Genomic DNA, 23,694 nt, shown 5'->3' on the forward strand with positions numbered 1-23,694 from the left:
TAGCATCAATGCTGCACCACCCTGACAAAATGTATGTTGATCCTCTACACATCCAGGTCCGTGATCAGCACGCCTACTGCAATGCCATAGAAGAAGAAGCAGATGGCGAACCCTGGTTTCATGATATCAAGGAATACCTCAGAATGGGGATATATCCAGAACATGCCTCTAGAGACCAAAAAGAGCCCTTCGGCGTTTGTCGAATGGTTTCTTCCCTCAGTGGAGGAGTATTGTACAAAAGAACCCCGGATTTGGGATTGTTGAGATGCATAGATGCCAGTCAAGCAACGACGGTTATGGCAGAGGTACATGCTGGAGTTTGTGGGCCACACATGAGCGAATATGTATTGGCAAGAAAGATCCTTCGAACAGGGTGTTATTGGCTCACCATGGAACACGACTGTATCACTTTCGTGAGGAAATGCCATCAGTGCCAGATACATGGAGATTTGATTCATTCTCCGCCAACAGAGTTACATACGATGTCAGCACCCTGGCCGTTTGTGGCATGGGGCATGGATGTCATTGGGCCCATCGAGCCTGCAGCATCCAACGGTCATAGGTTCATTCTAGTGACCATTGATTACTTCACCAAATGGGTTGAGGCTAAAACCTTCAAATCAGTAACCAAGAAGGCAGTGGTGGACTTTGTTCACTCCCATATCATCTGCAGATTTGGGATCCCAAAAGTGATCATCACGGATAACGGTGCGAATCTTAATAGCAGCTTGATGAGAGAGGTATGCCAACAATTCAAGATTACACACCGCAATTCCACCCCATATCGTCCCAAGGCGAATGGAGCAGTCGAAGCAGCCAATAAGAATATCAAGAAGATACTGCGAAAAATGGTGGAAGGGTCCAGACAATGGCACGAGAGATTACCCTTTGCTTTGTTGGGTTACCGCACTACCGTCCGAACTTCTATAGGCACAACTCCTTATTTGTTGGTGTATGGAACTGAGGCCGTAATACCAGCGGAGGTCGAAATTCCGTCCCTCCGAATTATCATTGAAGCCGGGATTAATGATGATGAATGGGTCAAAGCTCGATTGGAACAGTTGAGCCTGATAGATGAGAAAAGATTGGCAGCAGTGTGCCATGGTCAGCTGTACCAGAAGAGAATGGCAAGAACATATAATAAGAAGGTGCACCCCAGGAAGTTTGAAGTAGGGCAGCAGGTATTGAAGAAGATCCTCCCACATCAGGTCGAGGCAAAAGGCAAATTCGCCCCAAATTGGCAAGGGCCTTATATCGTGACCAGAGTATTGTCCAACGGTGCTTTGTGTTTGACAGATGTCGAGGGGAGATGTGTCGACATGGCTATCAATTCTGATGCAGTCAAGAGATATTATGCGTAATTTCTTTAATTATGGCAATTTTTGGTTTATTTGTTTGTATTTGGCATTTATTGGATAATGAGATGACGGAGGCAATTCTTTCTTCTATCCAAACACTTTTAACCCTTGCTTCCCCCTTTGAGCCTTAAGTAATTCTTTCATACCCCTCTTTTGGAATCACTAATGGAAAAGACATGAAAAAAAAAGAGAAAAATAAAAGAGAAAGAAAATGAAAAGAAGGAAAAGAAAAAAAAAGAAGATAAAATCATAAGAAATACAAAACCGTGGGAACTACGTTTGACCTGATTCCTCGAAGAGGATACGTAGGCGCCTCACGGCTCGGTCATAGTATGCATCATAGTAAATATAGGATGCATAATGTACATAGTGTGCATAATAGGCACAGTGTGCGTAACGCACATAGCGCAACATAAGTGTAAAAAATAAATTCCCCAAGCAAGAAAACTGGGGCAGAGGTTATGTTTTAAGTTCCAACAAAGGTTTGATTCCAAAAGTTGTAGCACATCACCCATCAAATTATTTTCATTTTTATAGCCTTTCTTTAACCCCACACCAAAACCAACATCGACGTCCAAAAGACCTCCCGATCAATGTTCAAGAGATGTCGAGTCAGGCAAATGAGGCCGAGAATAATACACCAATCCCCAGCAAAGAAGAGGATCGTAAGACTGGGAATGAATTGATGGTCAAAGGAATCTCCAGAAGACAGGGTCGTATCTACAACGCCTCGATTCCTCGAAAGAAATAAAATGAGAGAGTCTTATCGGTGAAAACCTTCGCAGGCACCGAGAGGCGATGTAAGATGAGGGACATGAAATGAGAGAGTCTTATTGGTGAAAACCTTCACAGGCACCATAAGGCGCCGGGAGATGAGAGAAAAGAGAGAGTCTCATTAGTGAAAACCCCTCGAAGGGCACTATGAGGCGACAAGACAGATCAACAAAAGCTACAACATTCGAAATGGACACTCCTTTATCAGCCCCAGCAAATCAAACCATCGGGCAAATCGATTGATACAAATAGACTGGGTCAGGAATCGGTGGTGCACGTCATGATCACGGGGACCAGTCATGTCCTCCAGATAAGTTCTTTTGAGTTTCTTCTCCCACCAAAATATTGGTTCAGAAAGATTTTCTCCTTTTTCTATCTTTTATTTCTTTTCCTAAAATGTGTCTTGAAAGGATTTTTCAAAGCTTACTACCAGAAACCGGAGGGGAATTCATCCAATGCAGGATAATACAAACAGTCTTAAAGGCCGATCCCAGGCAATACAGTGATCGTGCCCGGCAATTTTGGAGGAAGTAAGCTCATAAAGGGAGTGGTTTCGGGAGTTAAAAACAGACTCCCACAGCATGTACTTAAAGAGAAAGCAGAAAAGGGGATTAATTGAAAGCCAATCCCCAGCAGGCTAGAGACCCCCAGCAGGCAACTCTGCCCATTAATCAATTATGGGGACATAGAGCAAGAAAAGGGGAAGAGAGAAAAATCGTTCGCCGGAAAGGCACCCTCTACCACCACGATTAAAACTGACTAAATCCTTTTGTCTACTGCAGGAAAACAAAGGATTGATAATGGCAGCAAGACGCAACGCCAGGAAAACCACCAAAAACCGGGGCAGAAAATTTTCTGCCGATTGTCAAAAATTTTCTCGGAGGAACGGGGAAGCAATTTCAATACTTTTAAGTTCTAGGTCGCCCACCAGTAAAATGCGGGAATACATTTAAGTTCTAGGTCGCCCACCAGTAAAATGCGGGAATACATTTAAGTTCTAGGTCGCCCACCAGTAAAATGCGGGAATACATTTAAGTTCTAGGTCGCCCACCAGTAAAATGCGGGAATACATTTAAGTTCTAGGTCGCCCACCAGTAAAATGCGGGAATACATTTAAGTTCTAGGTCGCCCACCAGTAAAATGCGGGAATACATTTAAGTTCTAGGTCACCCACCAGTAAAATGCGGGAATACATTTAAGTTCTAGGTCGCCCACCAGTAAAATGCGGGAATACATTTAAGTTCTAGGTCGCCCACCAGTAAAATGCGGGAATACATTTAAGTTCTAGGTCGCCCACCAGTATAATACGGGAATACATTTTGTCTGTTCATTCCATATTCTAGGTCGCCCACAAGTATAAATGCAGGCATGTCATTACCAATAGGAGACGCACTTCCTCAGTTTAGTTTCACCATAGGAGACGCACTTCCTAAGTTTAATCTTACCAATAGGAGACCCGCCTGTAGAACGGAGTTTGTTGTAGGACAAAGAAAAATAGAAATCAGGCGTCCACCTGGAGAACAAGGACAAAGAAAAGAAGTAATCAGGCGTCCACCTGGAGAACAAGGACAAAGAAAAATAGAAATCAGGCGTCCACCTGGAGAACAAGGACAAAGAAAAGAAGTAATCAGGCGTCCACCTGGAGAACAAGGATAAAGAAAAGAAGAAATCAGGCGTCCACCTGGAGAACAAGGACAAAGAAAAGAAGAAATCAGGCGTCCACCTGGAGAACAAGGACAAAGAAAAATAGAAATCAGGCGTCCACCTGGAGAACAAGGACAAAGAAAAGAAGTAATCAGGCGTCCACCTGGAGAACAAGGACAAAGAAAAGAAGAAATCAGGCGTCCACCTGGAGAACAAGGACAAAGAAAAGAAGAAATCAGACGTCCACTTGGAGAACAAGGACAAAGAAAAGAAGAAATCAGGCGTCCACCTGGAGAACAAGGACAAAGAAAAGAAGTAATCAGGCGTCCACCTGGAGAACAAGGACAAAGAAAAATAGAAATCAGGCGTCCACCTGGAGAACAAGGACAAAGAAAAGAAGTAATCAGGCGTCCACCTGGAGAACAAGGACAAAGAAAAGAAGAAATCAGGCGTCCACCTGGAGAACAAGGACAAAGAAAAGAAGAAATCAGGCGTCCACCTGGAGAACAAGGACAAAGAAAAATAGAAATCAGGCGTCCACCTGGAGAATAAGGACAAAGGAAGGAAGAAATCAGGCGTCCACCTGGAGAACAAGGATAAAGAAAAGAAGAAATCAGGCGTCCACCTGGAGAACAAGGATAAAAGAAATAGAAATCAGGCACCCACCTGGAGAATAAGGGAATACGATTGAAGTATTGAAGTCAAAAGCCCGCTCATATGAGGAAGGAGCACACTTAGAATCAATGAAGCAGAGGAATACAACAGGAATCTCCAGCATGAAGCAATAAAATCCCCAGCATTCACAAAAGGCTGGTCAAAAAAGACAACAAGAAAACAAGAGGGGAAAAGAACCCAAGGTACGGAAGTGGAGAACAGATGTGGTCCGCTCAAAGAACTAGCACCTACAACTAGCAGTATCAAGGTTCAAATCTGAAGTCGGTATGAAGCACCATTCAAGACTCAAGACCAAGTTTCAGAAGACTTACAGATAGGAATCCCTGTAACTAGTAGCTGATAGGCTTAGTTAGTTTTTTTTTCTTTTTTTCTTTTTTTTTTTCAGTTTTCATTTTTGTTGTAATGACAGGACCGCGGACCGGAACCTCAACAGAAAGGCACCTCGATCGGCTCCTCACCTCGGTACCCTCTACCATCTCTCTCATTTCCGAACTACACGTGGCCTGATTCCTGTATAACCAAGGATATGTAGGCAGCTCAGATGCCAGGGCTCGGTCACATTCCCTCCCTTTCCTTAGTGTAGTCCGTCCAAGTAATGGTCGGGTCAAAAACACGTCAAGTCGTTCTTTGTCGGAAAACTCTTCGTGTTTCCAGTCAAAGAGAGATAGGTGTAAGCACGTGATTTTTGAACCTCCCCGGGAATTTTTACGTTCTTAAGCTTAAATATTTAATTTAGGACTAATATAGCTATTTTGACTATTTTTACTTTATTTTTCTCGCAAAAAAAAAATTCAAAAATATATATATAAATTTTAGTTTATGTATCTCTTATAAACTTGAAAAATACAAAAATTGCACTTTATTTTTGTATTTTATATAATTTCGAAAATTACAAAAAAAATAGTTCTATTAATGTTTTATAATCATTTTTAACTTTGAAAAATACAAAAATATTACCTCATATTTTATCTTAATATTTAAAAACGAAAATTACGAAAAATAGTCCTATTAATATTTTGTAGCTTTTTTTTTTAAATCTTGAAAAAATATTTAAAAAGATATAGTTTTGTTTAAATACTAGTCTTATTTTGGTAGTTATTTTGCTTACATAGGACTAATTAAGCAACATGTTCCTATTTCTCGGGTCCGGGCGAAAGAATAATATTCGGGTTCAAACTACCCGGTTTTAGGCCTAATTTTCGGACCTAGCCCATAATAAACTGAGTCCACCGTACACGGGGAACCCCACCACGCGTGGGGGACATAAACCTTGAACCCCACCACGCGTGGGGCTCATTTTTCTGGGCAAAGACTATACAAATACACGGACAAACTTTGAAGTCAGGGGGATTTGGAAAATTTTGTTTTGGAAAAGCATTGTTCCTCCGTCTTCCTCCTTTGAAAAAATGAAAAAACCTACTGTAAAAGAAAAAAAAACCTTCAACCACCGGACCCTCCCCCACGCTTGAACCCCTCCGTCACGACCTCTCCGGTAAACCACCATCCTTCCACGTCCAAGGACCACCCTCACCCAAACCACCAAACGACCACCCGTCCCCTCCCTTCACAAACGCCATAACCACCGAGCAACCAGCCCCCCCCACCGTCGTCAGTTCCAGACGACCACCAAACAACCACACCACCCAGAAGCCTCCATCGACACCGCCCAAACGACCCCTCGAGCCCCAGAAATGAACCAAAACCAGTGACTCCCCCGGTCGAAACCCCTACTCCCTCACGACCACAACGCCACACCAAGCGTCCGTCAACTACTAACTCCCTCCACCTCCGTCACTGTCCAAACACCACCACCAAACGACCACTCCTCCATTACTACCAACAAACAGTCCCCTCCCGTAAAACCACCATCAAACCCTATAAAAACCTAGCAGACCCGCCAGCCACCCCCTCGTCGGAACTCCAGCTCCACCAGTCCGTCGACCACCAAGCCTCCCCAACAGCCTCTGCTGCTCGTCGTTCAGCTCCATCGACCACTGTCCAAACGACCTTCCGCAGCCTGCTTCTTCCTCGTACTTGAACGACCCCTCCTGTTGCATTCTCTCGAGCCAACATGCTGCGTTGAGAAAATCCAGCAGCTAACATCTCTTGCGTTGATTGTTTTTGCCGAGCTTTCCGCCTCCATTGAGGTCGTCGTTGTTCGTCGAGGTCCGGTACGTCGAGTTTGTCCCGAGGTTTCGTCGTTGTTCCTCGTGCAGTGAGGTTCGGCTTGAGTCCCGTCGGGAGCGTGTTTGTCGCCCTGAGTTTGCCGAGGTACAAAGGTTAGTAAACCTCAAGTATTAGATAAGAAAATGTTACGTCAAATGTTCGAAAATGCAATATAGAAATTGGTATGATAATTTTCTGCTTATGTTTTCATTGTATGCATTTTGCTCATTTTGTGCTATATGATTCTTGTTTATTTGATGTCATTTAATTAAGTTTGACTGGTTGTTCTATGACATAAGTTGACGTTAATTTGTTCGGGGTCCTTTGCTTAGTTCATTCGGACAAAATTATTAGTACATGTTATTACTACTCCCGAAATACTCATTCGCTAAAACTCTTCTTATTAAACTTCTAACAAGTTATGAGATTTTAGTTGTAAAGAAGCTGTAAGGTTTAGTATGGTTAAAGACGTAAAAATGACATCCCTTTAAAATATAAAAAAAAAAATATAATAACAAATAAAAAAAAATGTGACGAGCCTCGCCAAATAAAAGGGACAAATTGCGGGGCCCTCACAAAATATATGTATTAAATACTTAGATTCTGGGATGGGTCGTTTAGCAAATCTCACGGCCCTACCCAAAATAATAATGCGCTAGTTGCTTTAGGCGCGCCTTTAATAATGTTATCTCCCTAAACTCGGGTGCACATTTATGTGACCCAAATCCAAATCTCAACGGAGTCGAAATATGTCTCTAGTCACGGGTACATTGATTGTGACGTGGCCCGAGATGCATGTCCATGACGTTGCAAATTCCTTTTAAAAAATAAGAATGAGATGAGCCTCGCCGAATAAAAACACAAATTGCGGGGCCCTCAGTAAATACTTGTTTTAAAATTACTTAGAAGTCAGGAGGTCCGTTTAGCAAATTTCACGGCCTTCCCAAAATAACAACACGCTAGTCTCTTTAGGCGCGCGTTTAATAATCTACTTTCTTAAACTCGGGTGTGTATTTCATGCGACCCAAGTCCAAATCCTAAAACATCAAATAAAATATGTTTTGGATTGTGGGTGCATTTCATGTGACACAGTCCAAAGATATGTTTTAAGCGATGTTCACATTCCTAAAAAATAATGATAATAAAGCGGTAAAAGATAAAATTTGCACATGGCTCATAATTGTATTTAAAATCAGATAAATAAGCCGAGTATAACAGTTGAGCGACCGTGCTAGAACCACGGAACTCGGGAATGCCTAACACCTTCTCCCGGGTTAACAGAATTCCTTATCCGGATTTCTGGTACGCAGACTATAATATAGAGTCATTATTTTCCCCGATGCGGGATTAAAATTGGTGGCTTGGGACACCCTAAATCTCCCAAGTGGTGACTCTGAAACAATTAAACCAATCCCGTTTCGATTGTCCTTTAATTGGAAAAAACTCCCTGCGCCCCCTCGGGTGCGGAAAAAGGAGGTGTGACAATAGGTTTTCAGATTTTCGATGATTTCGTCGATGGTTAACTTTTATAGATCCTTGTCTTATGTGATAGCATTAACTTTGCTCTCCCAAGAACCCCGTAACACACTGAATATTTTTCTTACTAGTTTGTTCCTTAGGATAATTTCTCCAAGAGAGTGAAGCTCATTGATGATGAAAGTAAAGCGAGTATGCATGTCCTGAATAGACTCATCCTCCTTCATCTTGGAGAGTTCATATTTAGTGGTAAGTATGTCAAGTTTTTGACTGCTTGACTTGAGTGGTTCCCTCATGTGCAGTTTGGAGAGCCTCCCAGATCTCTTTGGCAGATTGACAGGCTGAGATGCGGTTGTACTTGTCTAGTCCAATGCCACAAACGAGGATCTTCTTTGCCCTGAAGTTTTTCTCAATGGCCTTCTGATCAGTATCATTATATTCCTTCCTTGTCTTTGGAACTGTAATTCTTCCCTCACCAATAGTCTTCATGGGGACAAAGGGTCCATCACAAATAGTATCCTAGAGCTCTGATCTTCTGCCATGATAAAATCATGCATCCTCGTCTTCCACCAGCCATAGTATTGGCTGTTGAATCTTGGTGGTATGTAGGTTGATTGTCCTTCTTTAAAGTTTGGTGGAGCAGCCATGTTGATCCTTTCTAGGTGTTAGCCTTATCAAAAGAACTTGCTCTGATACCAATTGATGTAAACTAAGAGTCCACCAAACTGTATAGAGAACCTGGTTCTCTATCAGTTCCGACAGAACACATCAGTAAGAAAATAACACAACAATATTTACGTGAAAATATCCCAACTCACGGGATTAAAAACCGCGACCTACACTAGTAGGATTTCAACTTCACTAACTGAGCAAACTTTAGATTATAACCTATTATAATTTAGAAATTAAACTCTTAATCCCTCACCTACTCACAATAACTATATTGTAAGTATTGTTTTAGGAATTAAACTCTTAATCTCTCATCTACTCACAATAACTATATTGTAAGTCTCTTTGTAATAACTCTACTACAAAGCTAACCGGTTGACTAACTCTAGTCAAAACAACCACACAAAATATGGTTTAAAAGATATCCCACGAAATACTTCTAAACAAGCTGAGCATGAATTACAATTTATAACACAATACAAAGACACAACAATACTAAGGGACATACGACATAATCAATGGTGGGATCCGATCCTTGTTATGTTGCTGCTTTGTTCTTCAATGCCTTGGAGAGAATGAAGGTTGCTGCACACTTAAGAGAGAAAATCAATTTTAGGTTTTGCAAGTGTATGTTGAAATTCCTTGCCTCATGTTGATAATATAAGAGTAGGGTCATCAAGATAATGCAAGGGAGTTACCAGTACAATGCATGCTTTAACAGCGATGTTGTGTGTACAATGCATCCGCTTTAACATTTGTTAGATTTGACTTGTACTGTCACCAGATGAACTGATCTCTATTTGTTCCGTCTATCTTCCCTTAGCTATTCCCTTAATTTATTTCATTGGAACTTGTGCCAGACATTTGACTTGTTGTTCTGAGCACTGAGAGACTTTGTATCAGGGTTCTTATCTGGTTCTCATATGAAGTTTGTTAAATCATCAAAACAAAAGGCACATAACTTATCAAATATTAGGCTTAATTCCAATTGCAGTAGGTTGATATCACAATAAATTTTTTTGTTGCTGGATGAAAATATATGTCCATAGCAAGCTGTAGTCGTGGAAGATAATGAATGACTACTGTGTTTGTCCATCTTATTGCAAGTTTTTAGCACGATGGGATAATTTACTACCTTATATATCTATGTTTGTTCCTTGCTTTTAGTTAAGTAGAACAAGTTCAACAATCCGAAATATGTCCGAATGGATCATTGATGTTTGGGTGAAGAGATAACGCTCATTAAAAAGTGTGCCCTTTCCAGTATTATCATAATTCTTTTGGGAAAATAGATAACATGGAGCTTCCATTTTCGTGTTGTCCATTGTTAGCCTAATATGAGCTATGTTGCAATGTTTTTTCAAAAGTCAATATTGCAAAAATTCTGTTTCGACATGTAATTTGCTATATTGTTTTTGCTATACTTCGTATGGAATGTATCCATTATAGATTGTTACTTGCAAGAAAATGAAAAGTTGAAAACTATTAGTTTGGTTGGCTGCCGAAATCGTACCGAATTAAACAAGAAATAACACACTATACCGAACTACTTTGGTACGGTATTTGATATGTACAATTGATTTACCGAATACCGAAGTACCGAATCGTAGTTTTTAAATTCCATACTGAAGTATCGAACTCCCACCCTATCTGCCGCCAGCTATTACCACCAATCACTACTATTGTGCAACAATCATCGCTACTCCTACAACACAACTACCACCACCACCACCTTATAACATAACAATTTGACAGAACGTTTAAATTATTTATTCATCTTTTTAATAAAGTTGAATTTTAAACATTAAGATATTGAAGAAAATAAATAGTCTTAATTATTCAATACTCATATCAAAATACAACATATTAACATTTAAATGTATATTCAAATTCACATATTTTAATCACTAAAAAACAAACGATCCTTTCCTGACACTAACCATCTAGATCACCAAATACTTTTTAAGTTACATATAATCAAACACTTATCATCATATAAAATAACACATGGGAATCTTACTTTGGTTGGCTACTTCCATTCCCAATCTTGTAATAATCCGCTCCATTTTCCTTTCCTATAACCCAATTAAAATAAATAATATATATATATATATATATATATATATATATATATATATATATATTATACATTATATATTATATATTATATATATTATATATTAAAAACTAAGACAAGCTAAGAATCGCCCCTTCCCGCCCTATTGCTATTCCTACGTGGCCTTTGGATATACTAGTATCTGTTCGTTTCGTATCACTTCCAAGTTCCTTTCCCGCCACCGTAACCCTAGTTAGTTTCATCTGTAACAATCTCCTTCGCTCACTACCAAAATTCTACCACATTGCACTTCAAAATTACGTTCTTCTCACGCTTTACTCTCCGATCGGTAATTTCTTCCTGCATTTTCTTTTTCTTCCCCATCTTATATTTTACTCCCTCTTTTCCTTATCCTATTTTCATTCTTATTTTTTTTGGGGTTTTAACTGATAATTGATGATTTAATGCATTTATTATGTAGTAGGTTCGATGATTTAATTTCTTACTGCAGTTCCTTATTCACTGTCCATGCGGATAAAGGAGCAGGATGCAGTATTAAAATTACTCATAATATCATAAATGATCTAAAAATTGGGGGAAAAGGGCCAAATTGAGTGCAATGAACAAGTGGAGGTTTTTTTTTTGGGGGGGGGGGGGGGGTTGAGGCGCTATTAGTCACTGAGTTTCCAACCTCATGCCACTGTCTCGGGGATTTGTTGGTTATTGAAAAAAAAAGAAAAAGAAAATAGAGTTGAATTAATATAGAGGTATTTTTTTTTTTTTTAGAAATTTTCTATTACATGGGTGAGGTGGAAAGGGAGGGGACTATGAGAATGAAACCCGCACCTATTGTGTAGAAGAGTCCCGTCGGTACCACTAGATGATAAAATTTAGTGGTGATATAGAGGATTTATATATATAACCGACTCCTACTAGCTTGTGATTGATTGACCTTTTTCAAGACGTTCTCTTCTCTAAATTTACTCAATTTATTTTGTTATTTTTCTCAAACCTAACTAAGGAATTTGATGATCAGACGATTTTAATCTTTATAAAGGACAGTTTAAAAATAAGTGAGCTTAGTTAATGTCTCCATTTTGTTTCATTTTTGGTTATTGTCCTATTTTTGACTGTATTGTATGGCATAATTCTTCATGGGAATAGTGAAATATTGATTTTGTACTTTTCTGTCTTTGAAGTGAGTATTAATGATCTTACGGATTTTAGTTCAGAATAGTTAGGTTTGGTGATCCTACTGCATTTGCTTTATTCACTTCTCAAGACGCAGTTCATTACTTATTTTACTCATATTATTTTGTTGATTTTCTCAAGCTCAATTGACGAATTTGATTATTGAACGCATTAAATTTCTATATAAATGAGGTTCAAAATAAGTGTATTAGCAATCACAATGACTCTATGCAATAATTTGTTAGAATTTAGCTGGTCCCAATACCGAATAAAGGAGGAGCGGTGCGGTAAGTTGATGTTAGTTTAAAATTTGGTAATTATAGTAAATCCTCTTAGAAAGAAATGGACCTGAATAATACAGAGGATTCATGCAGCTGACTCAAACTATTTTGCATTGAAGTGCTGCTGATTCTTTTGGTTACATGTCCTGCTTTTTGAATGTGTTGTGTGGTCTAATTCTTTGCGGGAAGACTGGATCTACTCTAATGATTTGTTTGCATGGAGTGTGATCTTTCTGAAGCTCTTTAATATGTTTTTTTCTATCAATTACATGCTAATAAGTAAAAGCCAATCAATGTCTAGTCAGGCAAGTGCCTGAAACCATTTATTACTTGGTGCGAAAGAGTAATAATGCTATAGTAGTATCTAAACTCATGTATTATGGTTCTCTTGCCTATTTTCTATGTTTTGTTTGGTACACTACATAATTAGGGAGCGCTTTACCCACTAATGTGGGACTTCTTGGCACGAATCCGGATTTAGCCGAGTCCCAATACGGGTACCAGACATCGGGTGAAAAACCAAAAAAAAAAAAAAGAACAGATAAGCAGTTTCTGTATATTGTTGAAGAGGTTGCAATTGCTTATATTCTCTTGCTCTGGATTATTGATCTGTAACAGCACCCCTGAGAATTGGTCTGTTTTATGGGTCTCCTTTTATGTATTTATTGATTAGTCATATTGTCTACTACTTATTGACTGGATCATGTTTGCATCTCCATGAGTAGCTCATTTTATGTAAAGAATTTTGCTGTTAACACGATATTGATAAAATTTCTTCCTTCTGTAAATTTCAGGCTTTACTTCATTTTGGTAGAAGCCGATCGTCTGATCCTAGCTGCAACTTTTTATCATTTAGTCTCTTCCAAGCCTCTTACTCAGTTATGGAAAGTGAAACCAGTACTGGCCTTTCCAATGGTAGCACCAATGATAATTCTACTCCACAAAGGACTTACCAAGTTGTTTTAGCTGCAACTCGAAGTATGGGTATTGGCAAGGAGGGGAAGTTACCTTGGAAACTTCCTTCAGATCTCAAGTTCTTCAAGGAGATCACTAGCACTACATCAGATTCTACAAAAAAGAATGCTGTTATTATGGGCAGAAAGACTTGGGAAAGTATTCCTCTTAAAAATCGGCCTCTTCCTGGCCGCCTCAATGTTATTCTTACGCGTTCAGGGAGTTTTGACATCGCTACTGCAGAAAATGTCGTTATATGTGGGAGCTTAAGTTCTGCTTTGCAATTATTGGCAGTCTCCCCTTATTGTCTATCAATTGAGAAAGTGTTTGTTATAGGAGGTGGTGAGATTTTCAGGTAGAGATTTTGCTGCTCTTTTAGTTAGCTAGCGGTCTAGCTTTTTATGCTTGAATTTTGTAACTATGATCTTCTTGATGCAGGGATTCCCTCAATGGTCATGGATGTGAAGCAATTCATGTCACTGAAATTGGGACTAATTTTGAATGTGACACTTTTGTTCCTGCAATTGATGTCTCTTTATTTCAACCCTGGCACTCATCATTTCCTTTGGTTGAAAACAATATTCGGTTTTCTTTTACCACCTATGTTCGTGTGAAGAATTCTGGAGTAAAACATATTAATCAGACCAATATCAAGATTCCTGATAATTGCTTGGATTCTTCCCAGGATGAGGTTAAGACATTTTCTTTCTTGCCTAACATGATTTTTGAGAAACATGAAGAATACAAGTATCTGAGATTGGTTGAAGAAATCATATCAAATGGCATGCCAAAGGATGACAGGACAGGAACAGGAACTCTGTCAAAATTCGGTTGCCAGGTAATCAGAAGCATCAATAATGTTCAGCTATATTTGATCTTTTTTCTTCTCTTTATGGTGTGTAAAGATGTAACATCATCATAGTACTGCATCACTTCTGTCTAGTCATACCAAATGACATTGAAGAATGCATATTAACCCCTATGGAAGAAAATTAAATTCTATGTAGTATTAATTAATATCTGATTGCTTTTTTTTTTGCTGTATATTTTATTATGTCTACAGATGAGGTTCAATTTGCGCAAATCTTTCCCGCTTCTTACAACAAAGGTATGATCTATTATTGCCAGTTTGTAAGTTATGCTGTTATTCTGATGTCCCATCATTCTATTACTGCAATGTGTATTACAGGTATAGGGTAATGCTGTAGCGTATACTGGTACAATCACGTGAATCATAAGCGCATTCCTCTGTGGATCACTTATCTTATTTATTTTGTTATTTTTGGCTTTCAGAAAGTCTTCTGGAGAGGTGTTGTTGAAGAACTCTTGTGGTTTATCAGTGGATCAACTAGTTCTAAGGTATCTGTCCATTGCTCAATAGTCTATATATATTTTAGGTTCTACTTCAATGTCAATAATGCTTTCTTTAAATGTTATGGCCCCTTAGAGCTTGTTTTTGTTAGTTAGTGATTTTTGGCCATTTAAGCTGCATAATGAAGTTGATGTAGCTCTCAGGTCCTACAACAGAAGGGCATTCATATTTGGGATGGCAATGCATCCAGAGATTACCTTGACAGGTAAATTGTTCTTTTTTTGTTCTTGCAGTCTTTTACTATTCGAAATGATCACAAGTTAGGCTTCCCATTTCAGTATCGGTTTGAAGGACAGGGAAGAGGGTGATCTGGGACCAGTTTATGGGTTTCAGTGGAGACACTTTGGTGCCAGGTTGTTTTTTGAACTTCTCTGACATATAATTGGTCAAAACTCATTGAATTCAGTTGTAACTTGTCCCACTGCTCTTGCTATATACAGGTACATTGACATGCACACTGACTACTCTGGGCAAGGGTTTGACCAATTGGCTGATGTTATCAACAAGATTAAAAATAATCCAGATGATAGACGTATTATACTATCAGCTTGGAATCCTTCTGATATTAAACTCATGGCACTCCCACCTTGTCATATGTTTGCTCAAGTCTGTATTATCATGATGCTTATGTAAAGCTTAAAGTATTGTCACCATTATAAAGCTTTGTTCCGTCTTCTGTTTGCAGTTTTATGTTGCCAATGGGGAGTTATCCTGTCAAATGTATCAGCGCTCTGCAGATATGGGTTTGGGAGTGCCATTTAACATTGCATCATATGCTTTGTTGACATGCATGGTAGCTCATGTTACTGGTATGCTGTCAAGATGCTTGTGCCTAATTTCACACTTGTATTTCGGGCAATTGTCAATATAATAGAGAGTGAGCTATCAATTTAGGTGCTAGACTGTGGATGAAAAAACACTGTAATTAAGTGAATAAGATCTCCCAGAACACATTTACGAAGTCAGGAATTTGGAAAGGGGGATTACGCCTGTCTCAAAACCATATGTCTTACAACAACAATGGCTTACTCCTAAACAAGTTGGGTTTGGCTATATGAATCTTCAGTGACCATGTTACTCCGTTTAAACTAATCTAATGCCAATAGTATGCAATACCATTAAATGTATTATAAGTGCTCTATATTTTCTAAACGTATAATTTTTGAAAGTCTAAACCACTCCTAGAAAGCATAGGACCTACAACGAAAGTGCTAACATGTCTAAAACACATTATCAACTAATAGGTGCCACTTATATAGATTTTTTCTTCCATTGTGCCCTATCTTTTGCTAAGTCTGCATGGATCCCTAAAGATTATAAATCATTAGAAACAATTTCCTTCCATATGATTTTAGGTTTACCTGGTCCTCTTTTAACGCTTTTCACACGTATAGACCAGTGCATTCGTAGGTCAATGCAGGACATGATCGAATTATCTTAAGTGACCTTCTTTCATTTTATTCTCGATGTGTGCTACTTGAACGTTCTCGAGAATGTGATCATTTCTAATCCTTGTCTAATCTTATATGGCCAGACATCCATCTTAGCATTCATATCTCTGCGAGACTGCGACATTCATCTTGTGGATGTGTTGAGCTTTAGCGGCCTAACATTCACTCTCCTATTGCATTGCTGGTCTTTTACCTTTCACTTTGGTAGGCATCCTTCTATCACATAACATCCCTGTAGCACTTCTCCATTTCATCCATTTGATTTTGATTCTATGTGTAACATCTTTATCTATTATCCCATTCTCCTAGAACGAGCCTAAATATCTGAATTGCTTTCCTTTAGGCACTACAATCCCATTTACTTTCACCTCCATTTCATTCTTATGTTGATTAAACTTGCAGTGCATATATTTAGTCTTGTTTCTACTTATCCTAAAATCCTTATTTATTAGACTGTTTCTCCATAGTTCAAGCTTTTGGTTGACACCCTCATTGTTTTTGTCAATTACACAATATTGTCAGCAAATAGCATACACTATGGAACTTCATCTTGTATTATGTTGGTTAGCTCATCTATAACTAAGTGTAACAAGTACGGGCTCAATGCCAATCCATGGTGTATACCAACGGTTAAGAGAAACTTCGTTATATCTCTTACTACTGTTGTGATGCTAGTAACAACTCCGTCATACATGTCCTTTAAGACATTTATACATTTAATGTGAATTCTTTTTTTCTCCAATACCCACCAAATGATCTTTCTTGGCACTCTATCATATGCTTTTTCTAGGTCAATGAACACCATGTGCAAATCTTTCTTCCTCTATGGATAAACTTCCATCAATCTCCTTGGCAAAAATATAGCCTCCATAGATGTACCGGGCATAAATACAAACTGGTTCTTTGTCACTCTTGTAGTGTCCCTAAGTCTACGCTCATCACTCTTTTCCAAAGTTTCGTCGTGTGACTCATAGTTTTAATGCCATGATAGTTCGCACAACTTTGAATATCTCCTTTGTTTTTATAAATTGGGATTAGGGTCTTTTGCACTCGTGGAGCATCCTACCACTTCCAAGTATAGCATTAAATAGCTTGGTTAGCCATCCTACTCCAACCTCTTCATATGGCTTCATCTTTCAAATTTAAGGTTCTAATTGTAATATTGGTATATTTTAAGTATGGTGTATATGTCGTTTCATCTAACCGTTGTGAAGCAGGTCTATCGTCCTGCATTTTATTTTGGGTTATGAATTATTCTCTACCATCCGGCATTCGTGATAGCTAAAACTATTGAGAGGTTATGAAAAGGAACTGGAACTTCTGAAATTCCAAACAAGGAATGCTTGTGTTCTTTAGTTACAGACACGAACCAGACCTTTTCTCGATATTAACAGCTCCAGTTCTTCTTTAAGTTGCTTCCCAATAATGTTTTCTCAGATGATGCATCTCATGATTTTCTCATTACCTTTCTTTTCCCAGATCTGGTTCCTGGTGATTTTGTCCATGTTATTGGAGATGCTCATGTATATCGCACTCATGTCAGACCTCTGCAAGACCAGCTTCAGAAGATGCCTAGACCTTTTCCAGTAAGTATTACTACCGTAATTGCTGTGCTGTTTTAATCTTACACAGACACACGCATTCTCTCTCTCTCTCTAACTTCTATTATTCCTGAATGGGAGTAGATTCTGAATATCAATCCTCAGAAAAAGGACATGGATTCCTTCGTTGCTACTGATTTCACACTTGTCGGTTATGATCCTCACCAGAAAATAGAAATGAAAATGGCAATATGAAGTTCCATTGTAAATTTTCTGGAACTACTGTGCTCTCTAGATATGGTCTTATTTTGAGGTAAGTAATTTCATTTTTCTTCTCTTGTTCTGTCTTGTTTACTCTCATGTTATTACTTATTTTATCTAATTTTGATTTTTCATGGTCTAGATGAATTAAGCTGAACTTTAACAGTCTTGATGTAAGAATTAAAATGCCCTTTTTGGGTAAAATAAATAACTGAATGCTTTGTGTAAGATCTGTTGCTTGATTCCTGAATGGAGGAGTGCAAAATGTGAATATCCAAACTTTTTCCTTCCCCGGTGGCTGCAGCAATTCGAATGAGGGGAGCTCAGGTTGATGGTTATGAAACTAATTATTTATTACTGTTGGAACTCCATCATTTTGGTCCCAAATCAACTACTTGATTACTACTATTGGAAGTTATCATATCTATTTGAACAGCCTACTTTCCCTTGATGATTCACAAATCTTTCAATCTCCTGGACACTGTGCACACCTAGAAGTACCGGCTGTCGCCCACCTAGTTCATAACTTGCAGTTGGATCACCTATCTCTCAGACATGGGCTGCAATAAGTCAAGCCTACTCTGAGCACTTGAGCTCGACTCAAGCCCTAAATCAATCAACTTTTGTAAGCCTAGTGCCATATGCATAGCTCAAAAGGAGCATGGACTCTCTCTTTTTGTTTTGCTGGCTGCTTCTGTGGAGCTTTTCTTCCATATATTCTATTTGCTCAGAAAGCTTAGGTGCTTCTTTAAATGATGGAAGAAGATATGGCTTCTGTATTTGTTTAGAGATGCAGTACTTGTTATATGCATCAGCACTATGTCCTGTGTGTTTTACCTTTGATGGTTTCTTGCAGGTGTTCCAGTCACAGATGCCTTCATCAAGCAAGTATATTTTCTTAACATGTTACATGCTTTATATAAGTAATGATTGTTTATGATTGAGACTGGGAAGGGAGAACTTGCAAGACATCTTGCAAGTGGTTCGACTCAGCTCGGCTCATAATTTTCAAACTTGAGCCAAGCATGCTCTTAACAAAACTATTTTGTTCTGGCTAATGCTATTACCTTTTCAGCAGCAGTTATGGCACTTAAATTCACACATCCAGTCTCTCTCTCTCTCTGGCAATTTGCCACTGGACGACTACCACCACTAGCCATCCAATCATCTCTTTTTCCTTAATCATTATCTACTCTCTCTCTCTCTCTCCACCCATTCTGCTTTTTCGGGCCCATGGATTCTACGAGTCTCATGCCCTTACAAGAACAAAAACTTTCAAGTGCATTTTAGGACTACCTCTGACAGACACCATCAGTTCTTGTAAACTTGGGCTGGGGAGAATGAGTTTATAAAATCTTTATGGGCTTCACTTGATCCTTCAAGGTGAAGGGCTCATATGTTGGCTAACTTAACAAGTAAAAGCCATCTTTGTTAACGCGGTTTTCTTTATCGTGTTGACATAAAATATTGATGAACTTCTTGGTTATAAATCACTTTATCTGCTAATGGTTGACTAGATCGCTCTGATTGAATATGGGTCTCTTGAAGATTGTTGTGCTTAAAGTTCAAATGGCAGAATTTTCAGATTTTCATTTTGCATTTTATTTCTATGTTACTCGTTCAAATTCTTGAGCATTTCCGCCCAATCTTGAATTTTTCTTGCTGAGTTAAGCTTGTGCTTTTGGATTTTCTTCTCAATTTGAGCTTGACCCGTGCAATTTGAAGTTCGGTTATCTTGCACCAGGATGGGATAAGCCAAGTTGCACCCAGCGGGAATTCTAGTCAGCTCAACATAGCTCCTTTACACGTCTAGCTATGATGCAGAAACCGGGCGTAGTTAATAATTTTCTGAGGGCATAAGATCTCTTTTATGATTAGGCTGGAATATGCTTTTCAAGGCTTTCATTTTGTATAATGCAATAATTGAAGTTTCCTTTTTGATAAATTGCTGAACTCGGATAGCTGTTGGTTCTGAAAATATTTTACTATCCAGTCCATGTGGCTGCTTTAGGGCTCTTATGTGTTGCTGTTTAACTTTTTTGCGTTTGGAGGGGGGGGGGGGGGTTCTAGATTATCATAGATTTTATGTTTTCAGTCATTATTTATTTTACTTGTAGTTTCTTCCTTGTCTTATAAGTATTGGCCTCTTTTGTCTTCCGTTAATCTGAACTATCTCAATGGAGAATCCATATTGACATTGCTTGTACAATTTTGCAGGTGGAGCAACTTTGGTGTCGAGGAGCTATTCTCATATTGATAATCTATACGCACTTTACACCTCTATTGAGCTAGGATTCCAAATGCTTTAGTTCCAGAGTCACAGTTTCTAAGGTGATCTAGAATGCCATTACTTCCTTTTGCCTTATAGTTTTTTGGTTATTGAAATGAGGCTATCACTTCTTCGATGATGCCCTTTCTCTTGAGCTGAACAAAACGTAGGAGCTATTGTGTGGATGTAGTTTGTTTTGCTTGTCATGTCTTCCCAACTATATTGTTCGAATGTGATTATTTGTAGCCTTCACTGTTGAGAACATACAAGCTTGAACGAGAATTGCGTGTAGCTTCTGGTACTTGACATCATATAATTTCTAGCACTAGCTATTATATTTGTGGTGTCTTAATCCATCTGCGAAGTGCGAAAAATCCATTTAGTTCTCATTAACATTACTTTGATAACTGTGGAAATTGGGAATGGAAATGAAATTTCAGCCTAATCAACTTTTAAATATTGTGGCGGGTTGCTTTGCAACTATGTCTCTGGGTGAATTCTTGATGTCTTAGTTTGATCATTAGAGATGTTTAATCCCGTTAGTCCTTTTACATCCTCCTGCTGTATAAGTGTGACAGTTGTCAGTGGATTAGATTAAAGTTCCTGAAAAGAACATCTGTTTGTTTAGTTATTACTTGTCAATTGAAGGTGCTCTAATGGCTTATTAATCAAGTTAAGTGTACATTGATATACCTAACATCAGCTCTCTATTTTTGAAGAACATTCTTTTTCACTATAGTAGCTGATGCTTTTCTCAACAAAATGCACTTCAACTATCAATTAAACTGAAAGAATGTCCATTAACTATAAAATTCTTAATCATAATTTACTCCTTGAGAAATCTCAACAACTAATTTTTCCCTCGGTTTCTTCATTTTCCAGACCTTTTGCCTTGATTTCATCAGCTTCATTTTCTTTTTCTTCATTTTTCAGACCTTTTGCCTTGATTTCATCAGCTTCTTTCTTTTACTTGTGGATGAAATCAAGGAGACTACTCATAGCAGTCTCGACCCCTTCGTTCCTCGGCAGTTGCTCACCCACTTCAGCAGGGGTCACCATTGCCTCGTCTAAAAGATCAAGGATTTCAGGGAAAAGAGGATGGTCCTCAATTCCAAGATAATTCCAAGCCAATGTCTTGAAAGCACAGGGAGTGCAATAGGACATGTGGATGTGCACATCCATTCTGCCTGGCCTCAACAGGGCAGGATCCAATCTGTCTTTGTGATTCGTCGTAAACACTATTATCCTCTCGTCTCCACAGCTTGACCACAACCCATCTATGAAGTTTAGCAACCCTGATAACGTAACCTAACAATGTTCAATAAAGAAACAAAATCATTAAGAATTTAACTTTGGTGTACTAACAATATATGTTTTTTGAAAAATGTCATTAAAAATATCTAAACGTGGGATGGTATAGGATGCAAGAAAAGTGAGACTTACCTCCTGAGGTTTTGGCTTCCTAACTATATTTATAATTTGAGCTTGCGTTATATGAGGTTTGAGTGCCTTTAAAGTCTGTTCTTCTGCTTTGCGATCTTCAATATCGAGGCTGCAGTCAATGTCTTCCACAACTAGAATTGATCTGTTCCCTGTGGAAAGTAGGACTCTCCTAAGGTCTGAATTTGCACGTATATCAGTTAGCTCGAGATCATATACATCAAAGTTAAGGTAATTAGCCATGGCTGCTATCAAACTTGATTTCCCAGTCCCGGGAGGACCATATAACAAGTACCCACGTTTCCATGCCTTGCCAACTTTCTTGTAGAAATCCCTTCTTTTAACAAACCTGTCCAAATCGCACACGATCATTTCCTTGAGCTCTCTGTCCATGGCCAATGTGTCAAAAGTTGCAGGATGATCTAGCTTGATGGAGTTCCATGTATAATCTCCTGAATTGTATGAGTATCTCCTCATGTGTTCATTATTCATAGTATAAATTTGGAGGGTCTTCCTCTCTTCTTTAACCTAGTTTGACTCGTTGAGGACGAAAGGGAAATAGGATTCAAATACCATATTCTTGTATTTCTTGTGAAAGCATAGCTCAAAGTACCGAAGTTCGGACTGAGTAGAAGATTGACCAGGGTAATTGGTCCTCTTGGATTCAACCTGCCTAGTAACTTGCCTCCATTTGAACTGAATACCATTAAACTTATCCAACACCACTTGGTCTTTGGCTACCAAGGTGGATATCTTAGTCTCTTTCTCTGGCATGCTCACTCTGAAGCTACCAGCAGAAATGGAAACCTTGGTGCCCAAATAGATTTCAGCAGCCTTATAGATTTGGTTGCTGGCTAGTCCATCAAATTCTTCAATGATCAAAACCATTTCAGAAGAAAATGATTTGAAGAAGCCACGAATGCTCAAGTAAACATAATGTTGTAGTTCATAGGGATTAGGTCTCGGGCTACGGACCGAACCACCATGGCTGTAGCAGCTATGGAAGCTGTGGAAGAAATGATCGTTCTGGCTGATGGCATGTTAATATCAGAAAGAACACTTGAAATCATGTTGCTGGAAATGGTAAAAGATAATTGATTTTCTTACTTTTTCTGGTAACAAGATGTTCAAGAATTTTTCAGGCTTGTTTTTTTGGTTTTCTGTAATGAAGCCAAGGTCTATTTATCTGCATATTGTTCTCTTGCAACATAATGTCGTTGAAAGCAATGCATTGGAACTAAAAAGTCATTGTATTTGGCCAATGAATTTCATCGAACTTGGAGGAGTAGGTTTGCATGACTTTGACTTGTTCTTGGGTTGTTTTGTCTTGGAATTGCATGACATTGTAGATACCTCCATAGACTACACGCTCTTGTACATAGAAGCCCACTCTGAAGCAATTGTGAATGAGTTTAAATTTTAAATACTGACAGAATAAAAGAGTTTTATATTACTCCTTCCGGTTCACTCTAATTAATTTTTTGGCCTTTTTTTGTGGTCCATAATATTTGATATTTTTAGATATCAAGAGAGAATTACCTTCTTTTTTCCAACCAAAAAATCAAATAAATTGGACAGAGAGTAGTAGGTTACCTGAAAGGTATGTACAAGTAATCATCCAAAATAAGTGAGAATACTAACCTAGAAAACAGGGTTAGGAACCTGCTACAACAAGTTTAAATGCAATAATAGTAAAAATGTTTTATACGTCGACATAAGTATATTAATTCTGTTATAAATAAAATTGTATTTAAGGTGAATGTCTATATTTTAGGGTTTGATACTTGGTGATTAAGTCACTTTTTCCCTATAAATAAAGGGGTTCTATTCCATTGTAATTCATCCCAAATCAATAAGAATTCTCTCTTTACTTTTCTCTGTATTACTCTTCTTCTTTTATTGTTTTATAACATGTTATCAATACAACACTCTAACAAATTTAGTAGAGGCTTTGTGATACGCGCATCGTGCTCAACTTATACATAATATTGAGCATAATGATTCTCAATTATTCCATGAACTTCCCTCAGGAATAAGTTCTGGATTTAAGGAAAGTATTTTTCTCTTTTAAATTCTTGACATTCTATAATTTGATTTTAAATACAAGCAAAGACAA

At 38.4% G+C, this 23,694-nt stretch overlaps 1 protein-coding gene and 1 pseudogene across 3 annotated transcripts; one reads left to right on the forward strand and one right to left on the reverse strand.

Annotated features, from left to right (window-relative positions):
* The first annotated feature begins 10,973 nt into the window (after nucleotides 1-10,973).
* LOC107796982 (bifunctional dihydrofolate reductase-thymidylate synthase-like) lies at nucleotides 10,974-20,475 on the forward strand. Of its 3 annotated transcripts, XM_075254724.1 has the most exons (13): nucleotides 10,976-11,167; nucleotides 13,085-13,599; nucleotides 13,683-14,082; nucleotides 14,308-14,352; nucleotides 14,538-14,603; nucleotides 14,760-14,821; nucleotides 14,895-14,969; nucleotides 15,057-15,222; nucleotides 15,302-15,425; nucleotides 17,547-17,653; nucleotides 17,753-17,921; nucleotides 18,726-18,757; nucleotides 20,087-20,475. In XM_075254724.1, the coding sequence occupies exons 2-11, from the start codon at nucleotides 13,172-13,174 to the stop codon at nucleotides 17,861-17,863; spliced, it is 1,584 nt and encodes a 527-aa protein (XP_075110825.1). In that variant the 5' UTR covers nucleotides 10,976-11,167; nucleotides 13,085-13,171; the 3' UTR covers nucleotides 17,864-17,921; nucleotides 18,726-18,757; nucleotides 20,087-20,475. The 3 variants fall into 3 exon arrangements, with proteins under 3 accessions (XP_075110824.1, XP_075110825.1, XP_075110826.1); XM_075254723.1 differs by lacking the exon at nucleotides 18,726-18,757 and having other exon boundaries at nucleotides 10,974-11,167; XM_075254725.1 differs by lacking the exons at nucleotides 10,976-11,167; nucleotides 18,726-18,757 and adding an exon at nucleotides 11,967-12,923.
* Nucleotides 20,476-20,738: 263 nt separating this feature from the next.
* Nucleotides 20,739-22,944, reverse strand: LOC107796981 (protein HYPER-SENSITIVITY-RELATED 4-like; annotated as a pseudogene).
* Nucleotides 22,945-23,694: the final 750 nt, after the last annotated feature.

Source organism: Nicotiana tabacum, chromosome 6 (genome assembly GCF_000715075.1).
Source record: "Nicotiana tabacum cultivar K326 chromosome 6, ASM71507v2, whole genome shotgun sequence".
Taxonomy (NCBI): Eukaryota; Viridiplantae; Streptophyta; class Magnoliopsida; order Solanales; family Solanaceae; genus Nicotiana; species Nicotiana tabacum.

Excerpts from the sequence above, each read along its gene's own strand:
- LOC107796982 (XM_075254723.1), top strand. The coding sequence starts at position 13,172 with ATGGAAAGTGAAACCAGTACTGGCCTTTCCAATGGTAGCACCAATGAT. Across the intron at positions 14,353-14,537 it reads TCCCGCTTCTTACAACAAAG|AAAGTCTTCTGGAGAGGTGT; the intron begins GTATGATCTATT and ends TTTGGCTTTCAG. Across the intron at positions 15,426-17,546 it reads CATGGTAGCTCATGTTACTG|ATCTGGTTCCTGGTGATTTT; the intron begins GTATGCTGTCAA and ends TTCTTTTCCCAG.